Source organism: Rhinolophus sinicus, linkage group LG07 (assembly GCF_036562045.2).
Source record: "Rhinolophus sinicus isolate RSC01 linkage group LG07, ASM3656204v1, whole genome shotgun sequence".
Lineage (NCBI taxonomy): Eukaryota > Metazoa > Chordata > Mammalia > Chiroptera > Rhinolophidae > Rhinolophus > Rhinolophus sinicus.
Genome location: NC_133757.1, coordinates 85,435,613 through 85,456,816, shown reverse-complemented (window position 1 = coordinate 85,456,816; position 21,204 = coordinate 85,435,613). Strand labels below are relative to the sequence as shown.

The following is a 21,204-nucleotide window of genomic DNA, read 5'->3' as shown; positions in this document are numbered from 1 at the left end:
GTTATTGGCAGGATAAGAACATTTGATGTTTCTCTTATATTCTCTAACACTTCAGATAATTTAAAGACATTAATGAGCATCTTTATGCGTGGAAAATTTGGCGGGGGATTGTTTCAGTAGGATGACTTCTGGAACTGACATATAGTTCTAAGGGAATGAATACTCTGGCTTTTTTATATAAATTATGAAATAATTGTGTAAAGTAATATATACTATCTCCAGTGTAGGTAAAGATCAGTCTTTGAACAGTTTGTGTTTTTCCTGTAGTTTAAGAGATAGAAGATGATATCGTAATAAAAAAATTTTTTTTTAATTTGATTTGGCTGGATATTTCTTCACATTTTACCAGTATTATTCTGCGACTTGTCTTCCTATGTTGTTGAACTGTTTTTATAAATACAAGTATTTTTTCCTAGTCCACTTGTCTTATTTAGTTACTGTGTAAAAATCACGTTTTTCTTTCATTGCATCTATAGACATTAGCCTTCCGGTGTGCTGCTACGTCTCTAGAGATACAATATGAATTCAGTTCATTTTTTTCTCTTTTGTTTCTTGGTTATGTGCCACATACAGAAGGTAATAAAGGAATGGGGGAAGGAAAAGAGGTATTTCAGGCAAGGCAGACACTACATCCAAGCTGAAGGAGGCGTGAAGCTGGGCATAAGTATATCGTATGTTGCAGGTATAAAACATTTAACCTTCCAGAGAATTTGTGAATGCCATGGTACTAGATTACCCAAAAATTTATGGTACTCCTTAAAGGACCTTGATGGTTTTAGAGCAGGAAAAGCATTATATAACCAGTAAGTAAAACATCAGATTAGTATTTTCGATGAGATTCCAGTATCTGGATTTTATTGTTGTTTTCTTATGGTATAATTTACATACATTGAAAGTCATCCTTTTTAGCATAGTTCTTCAAGCTTTGACTTAAAAAAACAACAACATACGATCTTAAAACGCGATCTGACAATTAAGTTCGCGAACTCATCCTAGAAAAAGTGCTCCATACCTCATTGCTGAATATCACTACGGTCACCTTCGAAGTTCTCCCTTGGGAAGCTATGCACTGATGTCAGCGCCTAGTCCACCCTTCAAAGCAATTTTGGAACTCTTTTTCTGTAATGGCCATCAGAGCTGTCGTCGTATTACCCTTGATGTCCTGAGTGTCATCAAATGTCTTCCTTTTAATATTTCCTTTATCTTCGGGTAAAGAAAGAATTCACTGGGGGCCAGATCAGGTGAGTAGGGAGGGTGTTCCAAACCAGTTATTTGTTTACTGGCTAAAAACTCCCTCACAGACAGGACTGTGTGAACTGGTGCATTGCCATGATGCAAGAGCCATGAATTATTGACGAAAAGTTCAGGTCGTCTAACTTTTTCATGCAGCCTTTTCAGTACTTCCAAATAGTAAACTTGGTTAATTGTCCAGTTGCTACAAACTTATAATGAATAATCCTTCTGATATCAAAAAAGGTTAGCAACATCATTGCAAGAAGTTTGCGAACTTAATTGTCAGATCTCGTATAGTCACTTAAGATAAAAAGTAGTTCCATTACTCCAAAAAGTTCCATGTCCCTTTGTAGTCAGCCTCTACCCCACCCTTAGTCCCTAACAGCCACTGATCTGTCCCTCTAGCTGTGACTTTTCCAGAATGTCACATAAATGGAATCATACATAGCCTTTTGAATCTGGCTTCTTTTGCTTAGCATAATGTATTTTGAATTTTATCTATGTTATTGCTCGTATCAGTAGTTTGTTCCTTTTTATTGTTGAGTGGTATTTCATTGTATGGATTTCCCACATTCAGACCCCAGGGGAGGATCGCTTGGGTTGTGCCAGTTATAAATAAGGCTGCTGTGAACATTTGCATCCAGATTTTTGTGTGAACATAAGTTTTTATTTCACTTGGGTAAATATCCAGTAATGAGATTGTTGGGTTACATAGTGTTTGTTTTAACTTTATAAGAAACTGCCAAAGTTTGTTTTTTCCCCAAAGTGGGTATGCTTCATTGCATTCCTGCCAGCTGTATGTGAGAGTTCCAGTTGCTTGATACCAGCACTAAGGATTCTTTTTTTTTTTTTAATTTCAGTCATTTGAATGGTGTATAGTGGTATCTCATTACTTTCTTTACCTTGTAGACATTCATTTATTGTCCGTTTTCATGTTACTGTTACACTAACGGTTATCAAGCATCTCTTCCATGGTCTTCTTATAGCTAAGCTCTAATTCCATAAAGCTCTGATTGTTTTATTAATGTTATACAAAAAGGATCAAACGTGCTTTATAACATTTTTTAAAAACCCAGTGAAAAAATGTAGACAACATTCTTTCTCAATTTAAATAGATCTGTTATTTTTGTGCTGAGCACATGAAGTACACATGGACAAACTTGGGAAGGGTATATACTAAAATAATCACAGTGGTTTTCTCAGAAGTGGGTCTCACTTTTAGAGTTATGATTGTATTTTTTTTACAAAGTAGTTTATTTGTCGAATTAAAGAAAAGCAAATTTTAATCTGGGGTTAAGCGATTTTACAGAAATCATATAAATAATACATCTGATATATTTTGCAGTTTACATGAGTTTGCTAAAACTCAGTTACCGCCTATGGTTATGTTAGCTCTTGGTGCTCGTATTTCAGGTTTTCTTAGTCTTCCAGTTTTTATAAATTGGTTAGTTTATAGTGACCATTGTATCCTTTTTTACAAAAACAATGCTATCTTAAATATTTATATACTTAGGTTCCTATAAATCTTTTTAAAGTATTTTTATTGCAATACTGATTTTTTGTCTTTGCCTTTAGCATTTTAAGATTACCAAGTGGTTTTAGAACCGATGGTTATTATTCTTTAGCTTATGTAATTATGGTTAGAGTATGGTCTTTACACTTATAATTAGACAATTATAATTCTTTAAGGGATTCTCTGGCTCACTATGAGTTTCATAAAAACTGTATAGGTCTTTGGAGGCAATATGTATTCTTATATGGGTAATAAACTTCTCTGTGTTTGTCAGTTATATTTTTCAAGTATCCTTTCTCCACCCCAAATCGCCCCCATCCCTGTCCCCCACTGTTTTTTAAATCTGCCAGGTGTGGAGAAGAATATGTCAACCTTCTACTATAATTACGATTTTTGTCAGCTCCGCGATTCCTAATAACCCTGAAGTATATACAGCAATTTATATACAGAGAAGTGTATAAATCTTCTTCGAACATAAAGATTTAGCTGTTATATCTTCACCATACCTTTTATTTTACACACGCGTGCACACACACACACCCACACACACATGGTGCCCAAAGAATGTGTACATATTTTAAGAAAGGAAAACTTAAAATTGTAATACTCGATATATACTGATAACAAAAGATGAAGTCATGTTTGACTTCTGCAATTACAAGAGGTGCTCAAAGTGGTTACCATCAGCGTCCAGACACTTCTGATTATGGCGAACTACTGCTTGGGCATAGGTAACATCTCTTAAAATGTGTATACATATTTTTGGCAGCCCCGGTATATATAATGAACTGTTGTCCTGTTAAACTCTCTTTTACTTAATTTTGCCAGTGATTTAGAGGCATTATTGACATTTACTAGTCATGGACTAACTGTGCTAGTGGTTCAACAGTTTGCAGGACAGTCCTGAACAAGAAAAAATTGTCTCATGGTCTGCATGACTCACAATATTCTGCCAAATGTTTACTCACAATATTCTGCCAAATGTTTACGTACTGGAAAAGAAAAAAAAACAACTTTATTTTCTAAGCCTAAAGCCGAACTCTGTTTTATTTATTTTTTACATGGGCTTGAGGTATTACAATGAAGTACACTGTAAATCAAGGGAAGATTATGTTGTGAAATACGGGAATTTTACAAAGAATTTCCCTGATTTTGCAAAGTCACATCACCAGTGCAAGGCTATTGGTGGTTTTTGGATTGCTACTCTTATATACTTGGTTCGATTATTCTATTTACAGTGTCATCATGTTTGAACATTTACATACTATTCAGTTTTTTCAAATATCCCCACCTTTTTGGGAGACTGCAGTGATACAAAGAAGATCTGACAATTAGCGAAATTGCCACAATGCGCTTGTATTGGCAGCACTGTACAAGCAGCTCAGTAAGGTTTCGTGACCTTGGTATATCAGTGTCTCACAGCTGTGTTTGTGTTGATGTGTGGTGGTGTCTTGCTCAGTGGTGTTAATTATTGTTGCGTGGTTTTGTGTGCCATTGCGAGAATGTCTGAGCTTGAATTAGAGCAATGAACAAACATGAAATTTCTTGTTAAACTTGGCAAGAGTGGAAGTGAAATCAGGGACATATTAGTCCAAGTTTGTGGGGATAATGCCATGAAGAAAATGGCGGTGTACAAATGGATTAAACCTTTTTCTGAGGAGAGAACATGTCACTGATAAAAAGAGGTCAGGGCGGCCAGTAACGAGCAGAACTGACGAAAACATTGCAAAAAGTTGTCGAACTGTGTGTCAAAATCATCGCCTGACTGTGAGAAGCATAGCAGACCAAGTAAACATCGATAGAGAAACAGGAAAATCTTAACTGAAAATCTTGACATGAGAAAGGTGTGTGCAAACCTGTTCCCAAAGGAGCCCTTGCATCATGACAATGCACCAGCTCACACAGCAATGTCTGCGAGGGAGGTTTTAGCCAGTGAACAAATAACTGTATTAGAACACCCTCCCTACTCACCTGACCTGGCCCCCAGTGACTTTTCTTTACCCGAAGATAAAGGAAATATTGAAAGGAAGACATTTTGATGGCATTCAGGACATCAAGGGTAATACGATGACAGCTCTGATGGGCATTCCAGAAAGAGTTCCAAAATTGCTTTGAAGGGTGGACTAGGCACTGGCATCAGTGCATAGCTTCCCAAGGGGAGTACATCGAAGGTGACCATAGTGATACTCAGCAATGAGGTATGTAGCACCATTTCTAGGATGAGTTCATGAACTTAATTATCAGATCTCGTATGTTAGAATACTTGATACTAACCTGCAAATCAGGTTTTTGTTCTTTTTCCCCCTCTTCCTTTTGTCTTGATTCAATTGGTAGGCCTTCGGGTTTTACTGCAGTGTCTGATCAATTAATCCTATCCAGTGTATCTTCCATTTCAGATACTATATTTTTCATTTTTAGATGTTCCTTTTTTATCTTTTGTCTTCCATTTCTCATCATGTACATGATTCATTCTATGTTCTTGAGCATATGGAGCATATTTACAACAGCTATTTTAAGGTTGTTGTCTGCTAGGACCTTAATTCTATCATTTTTGTCATTTCTTGTTCTGCTTCTATTGGTATGTTTTTCTCCTGGTTGTGAGTCAATATTTGTCTGCTTTACATTTCTGGTGATTCTAGGTTGGATGCCAGACATTGTGAATTAATGTTGTTGAGTGTTGGCTTTTGTTCTAGCACGTAATTAAGTAACTTGAGATTAATTTGATCTTTTTTCTTTTAATTTTTTTTTTTTTTTAAATTGTGGAAGGGAAACAGGACTTTATTGGGGAACATTGTGTACTTCCAGGCCTTTTTCCCAAGTCAAGTTGTTGTCCTTTCAATCTTAGTTGTGGAGGGTGCCGTTCAGCTTCAAGTTGTTGTCCTTTCAGTCTTAGTTGTGGAGGGCGCAGCTCAGTTCCAGGTCCAGTTGCCGTTGCTAGTTGCAGGGGGCGCAACCCACCATCCCTTGCGGGAGTTGAACCGGCAACCTTGTGGTTGAGAGCCCATTGGCCCATGTGGGAATCGAACCGGCAGCCTTTGGAGTTAGGAGCATGGAGCTCTAACAGCATGAGCCACCCGGCCAGCCTTAATTTGATCTTTTTAAAGTTTGCTATTAAGCTTTGTTAGGACAAATTCAGTCTTTAGTGCTGACTTAGTCCCATCACTAAGATGATACTCTTCTGAGGACTCCACCTGATGCCTCAGTAATTACGAGGTTTCTCAATTCTGGCTGGTGGGAACCCTAACTATTCTGAGTCCTCATAAGCTTTTCTGCTGGTTCTTTTCCTGGGCAGTGCAGTGTCAGCCACATGTCCTCAGCTCCATCAACCAAAGCTTCTAAATGATCCCTGTTTAGATCCCTTGAACTCTTTCTCTGCAAATTCTAGCTGCTTCAGCTTTCCTTGAGCCCCCATTTCTGTTTCCACAACTCACTGAGATTGCTGGTGAGGGTTTGGATTCTTCCTGACTCACTGCACTGCCCAGGCAGCAAGTTGGGGCACATACAGGGCTGGCTTTTTCTCTTCTCTAAGGGGTTCATAGTCCTACACCCCATGTTGTCCACTGTCTAAAAACAGTTGTTTCCTATATTTTGTTTGTTTTCTAGTCGTTCACAGCAAGAAGATGAGTCCAGATTGTCTTACTCATGGCCAGAAGCAGAAGGCCAGTTACGGATTTTTAATTTTTACTATTGTCTTTCACTTTAACCTTTTGAAAGAGGAAATGCTAAGTTACTGCACATTCTCATTGGGTACTACTTCTTTGGATACCTTTGTTCATGCAGTTAGTTTTAGTGTTCTTTGTTAATCTTTTGTTTTTACTGAAGTAGAACAAAAAGAGAGAAGACTGAGAGTTGTGGGAAAGCAAATATCATTGGTAAAAAGATTAAGTATAGCTAACTTGTTAAGTTCATTTTTTTCTAGCTATGAAAGGTTTATTTCATATCTAGAATACCACACTGGCAACTGTTCTCGTAGCAAGTCTTTGCAGACACTCTTTTCACCAGACTAGTCCCTTTGAGATAATTTTCAGAACACAGAATTTTAAGAAACAAAGGTTATTCATAGAATTTTTGTGAACCTCATGATTATCTTAAAATTTACTCTGTCTTATGTCACATAAGGCACATATGTCTGAATTTTCAGTTTATTTGCTGCAGCAATGTTTATAGTATTTTACGAATTTCAACCTTTAAAATTTTCTTCTGTTATTTAGCTCTAGAGCCTAATCATAGCCAGAAAAACAAAAGAATCAAGGTTTGTTGGCATCCATTGGATGCTCTGTTAACTGTTTCAAATGGAACTTTCAGAAATCAACAGCCAAGATGGTTAAAAAAGCATAAGCAATTCCTCTCAGTTGCTGTCTCCCCTTTTTATTTTAAAAAGGAGGGAGCATCTTTACATATTTACTCAGTCTTGATGTCTTAGAATTCGTTTTGTAATTGTTTGTTTTGCCTTATGACATTCCGTCTTTGGTTTTCTTAAACATTGACTAAATTCTTTTCTTGGTTAACTGTTCATCTGTTATGGTTACATTCCACTTTCTTATGAGCCTCTTTTAGGGGTAGAATTTAGAATGTGGATCATTAAGTGTCTTGGATGTAGCAGGTGCTGAAAAAATACTTAGAGGGAGAGGCAGTAGTTGTAATGTGGTTGTTAGTAAATAGTATAAAATCAATGTAGTTTGTGTTTTATTGAACACAGGCATTTTCGCAGTGAAAAAGAGGCAGTAAACTGAACCCTTACACATTATTCCTTTATTCATCATTCATTGACTTACGGAATTCTGTGCTGCCACCCTATCCATAGGATTGTTCACACCTGCTAACTTTGAATCCTGGCTCTCACACTGGGTAGAGGTGTGATAGGCGAGTTGATCTTTCAGTGCTCCACTGTTTTCTTGTATAAATTAAAAGTGGTATATCCTAGTGGTATTATAACGATTAAATGAGAATGTTTGTAAGTGTTCATTCAGCACAGTGCCTGGCACATTATGTTTGTACATACATGTGCTTTGACACACTGGTTATGTCTTTGTAGCTACATAAACCGTATTTGTTATTTTAATGTTAATATACAATTATATTGATACACAAGAATAGCTGTTGAAAGGCATTTTCTGGAAAGGGCCAGAGAGTAAATGTTTTCAGCCTGTCCCAACTATTCGACCCTGCAGCCAAAGACAGTATATAAACAAATGGGCGTGTCTGGGTTCCAATGAAACATTATTTATAAAAACAGATGGTGGGCCACTGTTTTCCAACCCATGTAGTAGAGGTTACTTTTATATTTGCTAATTATTGGATGTTTGAAGTATGTTTGACTTTTTATTATATGGAAGTGTGTTTGACTCTTTATTATATGGGTAATACAGTTATAACCATTTCTGTACTAATTTTAATTGGTTTCTTTCAAATTATTTATTTGGGCCATAGTTCTGAAATGGAATTATAAAATCAGTGAGTAACCCATTAAAGTGCCTCACCATGCAAGAGCTGAAGCAGTGAGAGAACGTCGGAGCTAATAATGATTTGGTTACTCGATATGTAGTAATTATTGTTAATTACTACCATTTATATATACTGTTTATTAATTTTCTCTCATCTGATTTTTATGCTGAGATTATCATTTTTGAACCCTTGACTGTCTGGTTCTGTCCTATTCTATCTGTAATATTATAGCCCATGAGAAATAGAGAAGGCAGGTAACAAGAAGGGAACAGTGTGGTGTGCCTGATGAGGTAAAAACTGACCAGCAGTACATACTGCCATCGTCGTTCCCACCACCACCCCTAGTTACCGTTCCACACCCAAAAGAAAACAATTATTTCACCTTCTTAGGACGAAACCCAAGTGCTGATGGTGTAGAAAGAAGAAAGAAGAATTCCATTTTATATAACACACTCTAAATTCCTTGGGTTTTACTAACAGTATATAGAATTTAACAACAAAGGGTAAAAGCATTACGTTTTTTTACCAGAACTTTGAGTGTGCCTGTTAAATGCTGCCTTTCTGGAGCACACTTGGAGGTTGGCCTGTGCCTTGTGTTGGCTTCGTGCACAGGAGAGCCGTTGGCTCATGTTCTGAAGGGGAGCCCTTCCTTTCATTATATTAAAAGGTTCTTGTAGAAGATTAATGCAGGCACTTTTTCATTGTAAAATAACATTTTCATTGGTCATGGATAGGGAAGAGTCTTACTTTTCTCTTTAAAGGAGGGAGTCTTTTGTTCTTTGGTTTTGGTGCTTTATGTTGGTGGTTTGGAGAACATGACCCCGTTGATGTATTACACTGGGTCCTGCTTCGAGTTCCCTATTCTGGCTCTGACAGAGGTTAATGTCTTTGCCTTTTTTAAGCATGTTATCGTTACTTTCATCTCAAGAGTAAAGTGTTCTCAAGTAGTCCTAGCTTTCATTAATAGTTTGTTTTAAAACTCTAGTATACAGGATTCTAAATTTTCATGAAATGCGTTTGCATTTTCAGCCTGATCCTCCTGGGGGCAACCATCGTGTAAATAAGGTAGTTTTATTTTACTCAGAGTGCATCGTTGAAAGGTTCAAAATTCTCTTTGTTCTAGCATTCTTGGCTTGGCAATAAAAGTTAGTGTTCACTCTGAAATACATGTTTTAGACCTAGGCCGCCTGGTATGGTGGCAACTAGGCATATAGTGCTAAAATTAAAAATTCAGAAGCCCCAGATGGCAAGTGATGACTGTATTGGACACTACAGACATAGGAAGGGCTCTTCTATTATAACAGAAAATGCTGCTGGACAGCACTATTGTAGACTTTCTGCGGTCGTTACTGTGTAATTTTTTAAAATAGCATAGGAATCAGCATTACAAGAATATTTTCTAGGAATAGATTTATTGTTATGTTCAAAAACATAGATACCAGTATTTGGCCAGCCTTGGGTGTCTGGGTATAGCGCGATGTGGGAGCATGATTTTTAGAGCAACGCTTCCTCACCTTTTGCACAGCAGTATGGCACACTGAGATAAACAAGGTGCTCCCAGCGGGAGGGTTCAGGTTTGGGTGCTCTGCAGAGAATCCACGTAAACCGTAACCCATTCTAGACTCACCCTGTGCAGTGGCACATGTGGCTCAAAGCTCAGCTTCACGGTGTTCTCCATAATTCATTACTGGATGTTTTTTATGGTCTATAAGCATAATTTGATTTCATTCTCCCTTTTATTCATGCTTTTTACATGTCATATTCCCAGTGAGATCTTGTGAGGTCTTGGCATTTTATGACTCAGATAATCTTTAAAAGCATCATCCATAAAACTTGGAGATTTAATAGGTGCTTACGTACGTGGTGGCTCACACACTTGTACAGATGGCTGAGCATCCAGAAGTTACGGTGTTTCTTTTCTTTTTTCTTTCTTTGGGGGAAGGGATGAGGAACACCATGACATAGTGCCTGTTTAAATTCTGTCATACAAACCAGGAAAATAACTTACCTATCTGAAATATGGCTATCTGAAATGCATAGGGTAGAAAAATCACAGCAAGAAGGTCACAAGTCCGGCCACCTACCCCTCCCATATATAAAATTTCTCTACACTATTTTAAGTAGTGGCTCAGTTGGCTATTTCTAAAATTTTCTCTTTGTTCATTGGCTTTTGGCAAGATAAATAGTAACAAATACCAGTGTCTTAAGAAAATCTATAAATTAAGAAAATTGTATGCCTTTCACCCACTGTTTCTCTTCCTCAGGTGTTTAAAGTGGGTTACTTTTATGCTGTAATCTTTGGTTCTTGTCCTTTCCTGATCAGCCTCTCTTGACACTTTAGGCCAGTTGTTTCTGGGAGTCCTCAGCCTGTTGCAAGCATTCTTGCTACAAAGCTGGATCAGTCCTGAACACGTGTCACTTGACTCTGGAATTCTCATTGTAAAATAACCATTCCAGGGATAAGAAGTGACACAATATAAGAGCAAATGTCTTATTATTCCTGTTGCAGCTTGCAATAAATTACTGGTCTTTTTTCTTCTTCTTCCTTCTCTGTCCCCACTCCCTTCGTCCCCCAGGCACACACGAGTGCGTTCTCTCTCTCTCTCTCTCTCTCTCTCTCCCCCTCTCCCCCTCTCCCCCTCTCCCCCTCTCCCCCTCTCCTCTCCCCTCTCCCCTCTCCCCTCCCCCTCTCTCCCCCTCTCCCCCCTCTCCCCTCTCCCCCCCCACACACATGTTCAGTGACTGAACTGTAGCGAGCTCTGAGTCAGTACTAGCTGCAGTACTTTGGGGTATTGTGCCTGCTGCTTTACTACCTGATTCTTGTTCTGTCTTCTAGGAATAATGTAAGTGTGGAATCGCCGCCACCACCCTCACCCCAAATCTCCTCGACCCTTTTATTATAATGATCTCCTTACTGACTTAATCACCTTTAGATTTGCTCCTGTCCTCCTCACCTAAGGAAGATCAGGATTTCCCCTTGTTAGAAATGGAGCCCATTGTGCAGTGCACCTGTCCCCCGTTTTTCATTCCTGCTCAGCAGAGGCTAATCATACCAGGATCATTCACACACCCTTTATTGAGTCTTAGCTGTAACAGCTCATCTACATAACAAGGAGTTGTAATTTCTTTAATTTAGGTGAATGCTAAGTCTGGACCTAGGAAAAAGATGAAATGATTTAAATACTGAGCCAAATCTCCCTATTATTCCATTGGGTGAAGAGGAGAATGAATCTGGTGTTGGTGTCACCTGTGAGCATTTCACCAAGCCAGGAGCATATTCTAGAGTTCAAGGATAGGTGTTTTTGCTGCAGCATGATTTTTATATTCAAATTAGTTGGTTCATTTGATGGGTAGCCACAGAAGCCACAAGCTTATCAATGCCGTGGGGAAAATTGGTTGACTTGGATTTACAAGAGAAAGAATTTGTGTCTCCACAGTGATGGTGTCTGAAGGATTGAATTTAAAGAAAACTTTTACTTCGTATGATTTTTACCTCATTCCCTAATTTTTAGAACCTAACCTTCAAATAAGATGTGATTCCCTGTATTCTAATACTTAGTTTCTACTTATTTTCTCTTTTCTTTCTTTCTGCTGAGCTTTAAGTCAGAGATGAAGTATGTTTTTAATCCTTTTGTTGACTACAGAAAGCAGTACGGTACAGAGCACCTAATGGAATGGCTTTTAGGTACCTGCTGCTACGGCTTACAGAGTAGTCCAGTGCATTGTCTTACACCTTTGTGTTACATACGCACGCAGTGTAAACAGTACATTTATTCTTTCTTCCCGATACCACTGACTGTGGTGGGCTCTCCGGGCTAAGGTTTTTTAACCTGGAGGTGAGATGCTGTCCACACCCTCTGAAATAGTGTGCAAATTTTTGTGTGCACTTAACTATGTGCAGTATCTTGGGAGAGCATGTGTAACTTTGAGAAGGTTCTCAGAGAGTTCCAAATAGGTAAAATGCCTGGGATCTAGATAATGGCAGATGCAAAGAAAGGTTTCCAAAACCAAATGGGACTTGGAAAAAAATCACTAAAAAGAAAATTGTAAAATACAGGTGATGGACAGATTATTGATAAGATATATTGGTCAGTAAGTTTTTAAACTTAAGGTATATAGTGTTCTTTATTATGTAAAGTCACGTTGTTAAATTCTTAGAGGGAGTTACTGTAGACCAGAAAACAACCTTCTCTTGTAGAAAAAGTTCACTTATTTATTTAAAATGCATATGATAATCTTTCCTAAGTTGGCATAATGCTTTATAGTGAAGAATTCATTAGTAACAATGGTGACTTGTCCAGTGTAATTGCTTTATCTTAATGCCCAAGTCTGTAACTTAGATTTTTTTCCTTAGCAAAATGGCTCTGGTGTCCAAAAGCAAGGACAAATAACCCCGATAATTTTATTTGAACTTGTGTGAAGTTAGCACCAACTTTGGGTGCAATGTTACTGATTCTAGTAACCCCTGCAGTGTTTGGGAGCCGTGGTATAAATGTGTTGTTTTGCAAACATTTGTTTGAGAGGCCATGATTTGAATTTATTAATTCATGACTTCAAATTCCATCTAAAAGTATTTTTATATTTACGTTTTCCCCCATTTTAGTTATATCTGCTTTAATTTTAGAGGCCATCTTTGGGTTGGCATAAAGGAGCTTATGAAAATATAAGAAAGAAAATTGGCAAGATAATTATTAATGTTTAATGATGTTATCATATAATGTTTCACAAGTTGTTGATTTCTTTACATTCGTGAATTTAGTATAATATTAATAAACCACTAGTATTTATTTTTGTTGTGTTCCTGTTTCTTAAAATAATGTCATACTGGTTTATTCTAGGGAAATGTGTTTTCTTTTTGGTGAACCAAAATAGTTATAAAGAACTTTAGATATACTTTATTTCTTATGGGAGGTCGATAGACTTGGGATATGTTAGGAAAAACATGCTAAGTTCTACAATCCTAGTGAATTGGGGATAAAAGCTAATACCTTTTTTTTTGTTTTGATTATACAGCAGATATAATTTCGACAGTAGAATTTAATCATTCTGGAGAATTACTAGCAACAGGAGATAAAGGTGGTAGAGTTGTCATCTTTCAACAGGAGCAGGAGGTAAGTGTTTAAAGTTTAATATCTAAATTTCAGTTTGCTCTTGGGACTGGCGCTTGTGTTGCACTGGAGAATGTCATCAGACGGTAAATTGGCAGTTTTTAAAAGAAGTGTCTGTTTATCGAGCAGAATATCCAAGGTATAGATAGCCTTGTTTCTCTTAGCTTTGTGTGTATGTGTGTGTGCACTTGTGTATGTGTTGTTTTAAAATTTAAAACACAATGCTTTAATTGTAAAAAGATTTGGTTAGAGAAAGGGGTGGGAAGTGGTGGAATAATGCTAGATATTAACTGGTTTTAAAGCCTTGGCACTCATTGTTTTCCTCTTAAAACTTCATAAAGCAAAATAGCTTTGCTCTCTTCTCAATGCTGAGTTTACTTTGTGTAACTAGGAGTGGGAGGCTAGCTGAAAGAAAAAGCCACTCAATTATTTGGACATCAAGTCATAGTAATACTCTTATTCTGATTTAAATTTAAAGGTTTTAAATGAGTTAGATATATATATGTAATGTATAAGTTCAGTACCCCTTTCAAGGTGACGTTGATTTGAAAATTGTTTCCTTGTCTTTTTGAAGAAAGGAATTTCTCATTGCAGAATCTGCCATTAAAGTGGGTTTTGTTTTGTTTTAGGTGCAAGAGTTAGGCACACTTCTAAATCTGATTGACAGGATTTCTCACTAAAATTTTATGCTAAAGAAAATTTGTCACACTAGTGTTTTCCCTTACGCTCCCCCTCCATTTGTAGATCAAAGTTAACTCTTTAAAATAATTTTTGAAACATCCTGCCCCCTCTCTATCTATAATATATTCAAAAAGAGTTCAAAGTAATGTGGATAATTGTAAGAGTTTACAACTAGATGTCTCCGTCATAACACAGAGTTAGGTTTTAAAGGATTGTGAAGTTCCTTCAATAAGCAAAGACTCTAGTAATAATACTACTACTTTGCACTTCTATAGCGCCTCTGACCTGAGGACCTCAAAGTGCTTTACAAACACTAATGAATTAATCCTCAAACACCCCAGTGAGGTAGGTAATTTAATTTTAAAAGAAATGATTAATAGTGTCTGCTTAGAAGATGCACATACACTAAATATGTCTCCTGTTATTATTATACTTGGTTGGAAGAAAATATGAAAATAAGACTCAAGTTTTTCTTGACAGAGAATGTTCTTTTGGGAAGGGGGATGCAAAATCAGTTTTCTGTTCCCGTTTTCAAGCAGCTCGAAACTTGACTATAAGAATCTTGAAATACTTAGAAAGTTAAAATGGAACCTTACAGATCATTACAATTTTCCTGTATGTACAAGTGAGAAAGCCCAAACGTTAGGGGATCCCTTGATTACTCAGTGGCAGAACTAAGCTAGAACTCAGTACTTCTGACATGTCATCTTTGCAGAGTTCTTTGATGCCCTTCATGTTACACAACCAAAATGTGGATGTTAATTTTGCTGTTCGGAATTTAGAGCTGGCTTGCCCATAGACATTTTCTGCCCTAGAATGCATTTATTTTTAATGAAAGTTAGTGGCTTTCTTCACTTCGGTTTTGTTTTAAAGAAACGTGTTTGGAGAAAAACGTTTTAAATTAATTTTGTTTCCTAAGCAGTTTCATCTTGAAGGATAATACACGGGCTTAACATTGAAGGATTCTGAAAGAGTCTGCGTTTTTAATGAGGGCTTTTATGTTATTTTAAAATCTAAGTTGTTAATTAAAAGCTAACTGAGAAATATTTTGCTTGAGAATGAGGTCATTTTCACCTCCTATAGAAGGTGGTTTGTTATTAAAGTCGAAATTAAATGTGAAAAAAAATGACACAAATTTAATAGAGGAGATGTGTGCTTTAATAGGGGTTTGACAAAGGTAGTCAGAGTAATAGCTTAGTATCTTCCTAAAGGCTGTCAGTAATATATTGAATTAGAATTTAAGGTCTAACATGGAGTTACTGAAACTGTTAAGCGTTTTCTTGTATCAGAAAATAAGGCCGAAAAAAGAAAATAAGGCCAAAAAATTTAAAGAATCATTTCCTGTGATTCTTTTCTGAAACTTCACTGAAAATTCTAAAGCTCTAATATTTAAAATATATACTCTTATAAGAAGGAATGAGCAAAATGACTGATTTTTTGAGAAGGGCCACTGATAGAAAAAAAGGACTTGCTTTTTTTCATCTATCATTCTTAACTGCACTTAAGGATTTAAGACAAGATTCATTATCTAGAACCTCAGATTAGTATCATGTCTTTTGAGAATTACTTAGTGTAACAATCAGTGTATTTTTTAAGTGATAGGGTAAAACACGGTGGTAGTAATAATTGAGTTTTCCTCCCTGAAACTTGATCTTACTACTATTAATAAGGTGCATTTTACACCTAACTTATTTTCTCCATTTTAAAGCCCTCTCCATACTGGAGCTTCTAATATAGTACTGTCTTCAGGACAGTCTGTGTCTGCGTTACTGATTATAAATGTATGTACCTTACATCTCTAGAGGCACCTTCATTGCAGTACCTAACATATTTAGGTTTTTCATATGTATACATCTGTAAAATAGTGTTACATTTTGAAAAGTGGAAGAGAACTTAGAGATGGTCTTTTCCTAATTTTTAGATAAATTTTGGGAAAAATTTAATACAACAGGATTATAGTGCTTAGTTTCATAGCAAAGCTCTGTTATTAGAACCTGGATCTTTACATTTCAGTCCAGCTTCTTTTAACAACCACAGCTATTATAATACATTCCAGGGTACACTGGTGCCTATCCAGTGAGCACTTCATAGTCTCTGATAATGCCAGGCTGTTTGCAAAACACAATGGCATTTGCACTATTGGGGCTTTATCCTCTCACCTTCAGCTTCACGTTTGGCAAGCGTTCCTTGCAAAACTTCACTTGACTGGAGACCAGAATATTCTCACCCACTCTTTATGTCGTCCTTACTTAAGAAAAAAGATCATACAGTAGCAGCAGTGAACCTGCACGTCAAACTTTCACATCTTTAGCCCACTTTTCTGTCTCACTTTTACCCTTCAGACATGGCAGGTCCCCTTGCTGTCATCTTTTTGGGTATCTCTTGCTGCCTGTCCATCTATCCCCCAAAGAAATCGAGTATTCATTTAGAGGGTCTTTATTCAGTTTGAGTATATTTCAGCCTGGTGATCCTGTAACATTATTTTGCTGTCATTTAATAGTATATTTATAACTACTATATTTAAATAGTTTTTTTGTTTGGCAGAATCTCTGTGACAGAAGTAGATCATGTAGGGAAATGAAGGCACACGGGTAAAGTGTTTGGCATGAGGTATCATAACCCACCATGTGGTCAGTAAGGGTTCAATTTGTTTTTACTAATTTATTTCCCAATTACAGTTGGCATACAATATTACATTAGTTTCAGGTGTACAACATACAGTGATTAGACATTTGTATACCTTACAAAGTGATACCAGTAAGAGATCCACAGTTTTGATATCTAATCCATGTCTTGAAATAGGTGACCCATCTTATTAACTTGTTTTCATAGTTTATATATAATAACTTTTGATAACAAAGTAGATACGTGATTTTTTTTTTAATGGACAGTTGAGAAAGGTGGGGCGAAGGAAAGGTATTCCTTTTTTTCATTTCTTCCTGTATTCTTTCTAGATTGTTATGCTGCCTTTATTTTCTGTATTTGAGGACTGATGATGGTATCTTGCTAGGATTTCTTTCGTGTTTTTTTGTTCTTAATGTGATAACCCTGAAATTCCTTAACAGGATATAGAAGAAACCTTAGAGAACATGCTTACCACAAAAGACGGATGGTACTGTTGATATGATTATATCCTCTTGCTAAATTATTTTAAAAGACTAGAATGGGGCTCAAAATCAACAAGATGCAGTTTAACAGTATTCAATTTCATTTATACAAAGGGATTGATGTTTATTTAAGGGGAAGAACAGGGTGATGTGGCAGCATTCACTTAACATCATACTTAACTGTCTGCCAATCAGAACCGCAATTTAAACATGTCATGGGGAATGGTTGAAGGGATCGAGGCTGTATAGCCAGAAGAAGAGACTACGAAGAGTCTTGATATTTAGGGATTCATGTGGAAAAAGAGATTATTTTGTATGTGGAAATAAATACACAGGAGTTGAATGCCCATCTGTCAGGAATACTGAAAAAGAACACACAAGGAGTTTAAGAAAATACCACTATGGTTTCTTCCAAATCAAAGATCTATAAAATAAGGTTCCTTTTCTAAGCTACCATCCCTTAACTGTCTTCATTCTGCATTCACTCTCTGATGCAAAACCTTAATTGAGTTTTTCAGAGTACGAAATGTTACAATCACCTGGGGCATGTTTTTTAAATGCAGATTGCTAGAGTGCACCTCAAAACCACTAAATCTGAATTTCTGGAGGCCCAAGAATCTTGACGCTTGCTTTTTTTAAAAAGAGTACTTTAAGGGCTTCACCTGATAGAAAATGTAAAATTAAAATTGTCTGCATTCCAATACTAGGATAATGATAAAAACTCCAAAATATAATTTCAGGTTTACATTATCTAAAAATACTTTTAAACAGTTTTCCCAAGATAGAGTATGCATATAGAAAAATGCACAGAACCCTAAGTGTACAGTTCCATGAATTTTCACAAAATAAACACACTTGTGTAGCTAACTCTCTCCCATCAGGAAATGGGTACTATTGGCATGCCTGAAGCCTTCTCTGACCTCTCTCGTTGCTACCACCCTCCTTTCCCAAAGCTAACTGTGTTTGTTTGGCTTGTTTTGAACTTTATGTATATATGGTACATGTGTAGAAATTGAGGGAAAATTTACAGGGTTCTTAACCTTTTTCGTGCCATTAGTACTTTCAGTAGCCTGGTAAATTCTGTGGACTTCTCAGAATGTTTTAGTTGCATAAAATACATAAGATTATGAAAGAAGTAACATTGAAATATGTTTTTCAAGGTATTTTAAAAAACATTGAGTAAGAATGTGTTTTTGTGCATGGACCTGATTTGTAAAACATGTCATTTTTATAGTGACAAAGACACGGGTATTGATAATACTATACTTTGTTGCCTACATCCATACTTAAAAGAAATGCCGAATTTCTGCTACAGATGAGTGAGAATAAATAGGTAAATTTCCACCGTATCCATGTTCACAAAATCCCTGGGTTCTATCCATGGCCCCATGAGGGTTGGGTAGTCTGTGGGCCCCAAATTTACAACCCTTGGTAATGCAGTCTCCTTTTACCAGTAAAGAAACTGGGAGCCCAGACAACAGGTTAGCTCATCCAAAGTCATACAGTTAACAAAGAGGTGAATCCTTCCTCTAGAACCACGTGTCCTGATACCCTGCCCGTAGCTTTCACCATGCTGACCTGCGTGTAGCGGCACCAGTTTATCTCATCCTTGGTTCTTTGTTTTGCTTCCCTGAATTATATGGACCTTAATTTCTACTTTTGACTCAAGTTTCACATACGTTTTAAGTTACTTGAAGGTAGAGATTCTGTGTCATTAAATCTGTATCTCTAGGACCCTGTGTGCATAATACTATAGTCTTACTTAAGTTTAAAACTCAGCATCCATATTAAACACTGAATTGCTATTTGTTATAGTTTTCTCGCACAGTAACATAACAAACCTTTTGAGACTGAGTAATTTTTAGTGTGAGATTTATGAATGTCTTCTAAAGTGGTATTAGTGTATACATATTTAATTAATTGGGTTATCTAATTTGGTATGAGTACGGTAATGAGACAGAGGTTCTGATGTTTACCCTTTTCGTGTCCCCAGTGTAGATTATGTTCTGTGGTATGCTCTGCATTCTTAATATTGGCAAACCCACTCAATAATAATTGAAAGTGCTATCTGAGGGTCCAAATATAACTGTAACCATGAATGATCAATCCAGATAATCAAGCTACTGGAACAAACAACCAAAACATATGCTTTCAAGATGATTCAATAAGGTTTTCTGTTTATGTGGAGAATAGTAATAACTACTGGGTTATTCTTAGTAACAAGTAATGTTAAACATTTCATTTGATAATTCATTTTTGTTTGAAAGAGTTGACTATCAATATCTTAAAACTTTTCTAATAGGTTCTTTGAACTGGTCTTTGAATATTTTTGATGGAAAGATTTTTAATCATGTGATGATAGGTTAAAAGATGCAATTCTGAACATGGTTAGAATTCTCACTTTTGCTAAGGTATTACTAGTGTTAGCTGAAGAAGTTCACAAGTCGTCTCTTTACCCAATAGATTAAACTATATCCACTCACAGTGGCACTAAATGAAATAAGTAATCCCTGTGCACTAGGCTCGTAATATAAGAAGGCTCATTTCAGGAGTGTAAGCAGTTGTTGATGGGGCAGTGGGGTGAGGTTTGCTGGGTAATGCTGAATGTGGACTTAATGAGTCATAGAGCTCTGTAACTATGGAGTTGGGATGGGATGGTGCCGTTACCTTTATGAGATCTCTTAAAGAGATTTTCAGCAGTGAAATGACCTAAAGGCAGGCAGGGAAAGGGGAAAAGAGAAAGACAATATATCTTATTAAATAACTACCTGAGAATTGACCCTAACATGGGAGGAGAAAGAAGATGTGCCTCAGCCAGCTGTTTCTGGCAAGCTTTTCTCATTTAATCTTTACTTTTTCGATGAGTACCCTTAGTTAAGGATGCTCAGGGTTTTGTTTTTTGCTTTTTTGTTTATAAGTTTGTATCTAGACAATTTAAAATATGGTAAATTAGTAATTAAATTGATCTGTGTTTCAATGTCACTTTTCCTAGTGAATTGGGCTAAATCATTAGACTTTATTTAGCTTTTCCCTTTTTTTCTTTTAAGCTTCTTTATTCCTTGAAAGCCTTTAAATACAAAAAAAAAACCCAAAAACAATATAATTGTATATGAGATACAGGTAATGAATTAACCAGAATTTGCAAGATCAATTGGAATTGATTATGTTTGATTATTTTGAAATATTTCTTAACAGTGGTCCAAATATTTTTGTTTCCATTTTAGAACAAAATCCAGTCTCATAGCAGAGGAGAATATAATGTTTACAGCACCTTTCAGAGCCATGAACCAGAGTTTGACTACTTGAAAAGTTTAGAAATAGAAGAAAAGATCAACAAAATTAGGTGGTTACCCCAGAAAAATGCTGCTCAGTTTTTATTGTCTACCAATGGTAAGTGTAAATTTTTTCTTTTCACGTGCCCTCTATGTATACATATTCTGTTGGATACTTTTCCCTTTTCAAAGAGGAACACTTGTTAAAAGATCTCTGCAAATAGACATTTGGAAACATTTCTTCCCCACATAGAATGTAAACTGTTCCTTTTTTTGTCTTCCCTTTTTAAATTCTCGTTTAGCTTTTAAATTCTGTGAAAGAGATTCTTAGGTGTCAGTTTTCTTTTAGCACATCCCAGTTTATAGTGAAAAGAATGGGCTTTTACCTTTGGGTTTAGATCAGATTCTGTTTCTGCCACTTGTTGGCTTAGTCTTGGGCAGGCTACTAACACTGAGTCAAATTTCCTCATCTGCAAACTGGAGATAGTAATATCTATAGAAGTATTGTTATGAGTAATAAATGTGATAACTCCTAATGTATTAATTCATAATACGTGCTCAGTAAATGTTAATTTCCTTCCTTCCTCCTTTTTTAAGTGTGCCAAAACTCTTCAAAGAGTAGTTCAAACTGTAAATTCAGAATGCTCTGTTAAAGTATGGTCTCCATATAAGGATTCCCTTGAGGAGAGCACTCTTCCTACTTGATCCTGGTCCAGTAGGGACACAAACTGGAATTGACATACTTGCTTCTTCCCAACAAGCCTCATGTCTGGAAGAAGATTCGTCTTACACTAGTTTGCTTGCTCAAGAGAAGTCAGTAAGTGTGAGGGTTAGAACTGTGTGAT

At 36.5% G+C, this 21,204-nt stretch overlaps 1 protein-coding gene across 3 annotated transcripts in view; it reads left to right on the top strand.

Annotated features, from left to right (window-relative positions):
* Positions 1-21,204, top strand: part of PPP2R2A (protein phosphatase 2 regulatory subunit Balpha) — a 74,078-nt gene that overhangs the window by 36,711 nt on the left and 16,163 nt on the right. For all 3 annotated transcript variants that reach the window (XM_019714899.2, XM_074338222.1, XM_074338221.1), the window contains 2 exons: positions 13,205-13,302; positions 20,312-20,477. In XM_019714899.2, the coding sequence (XP_019570458.1) occupies positions 13,205-13,302; positions 20,312-20,477 (264 nt within the window). The remainder of the gene's footprint in view (positions 1-13,204; positions 13,303-20,311; positions 20,478-21,204) is intronic.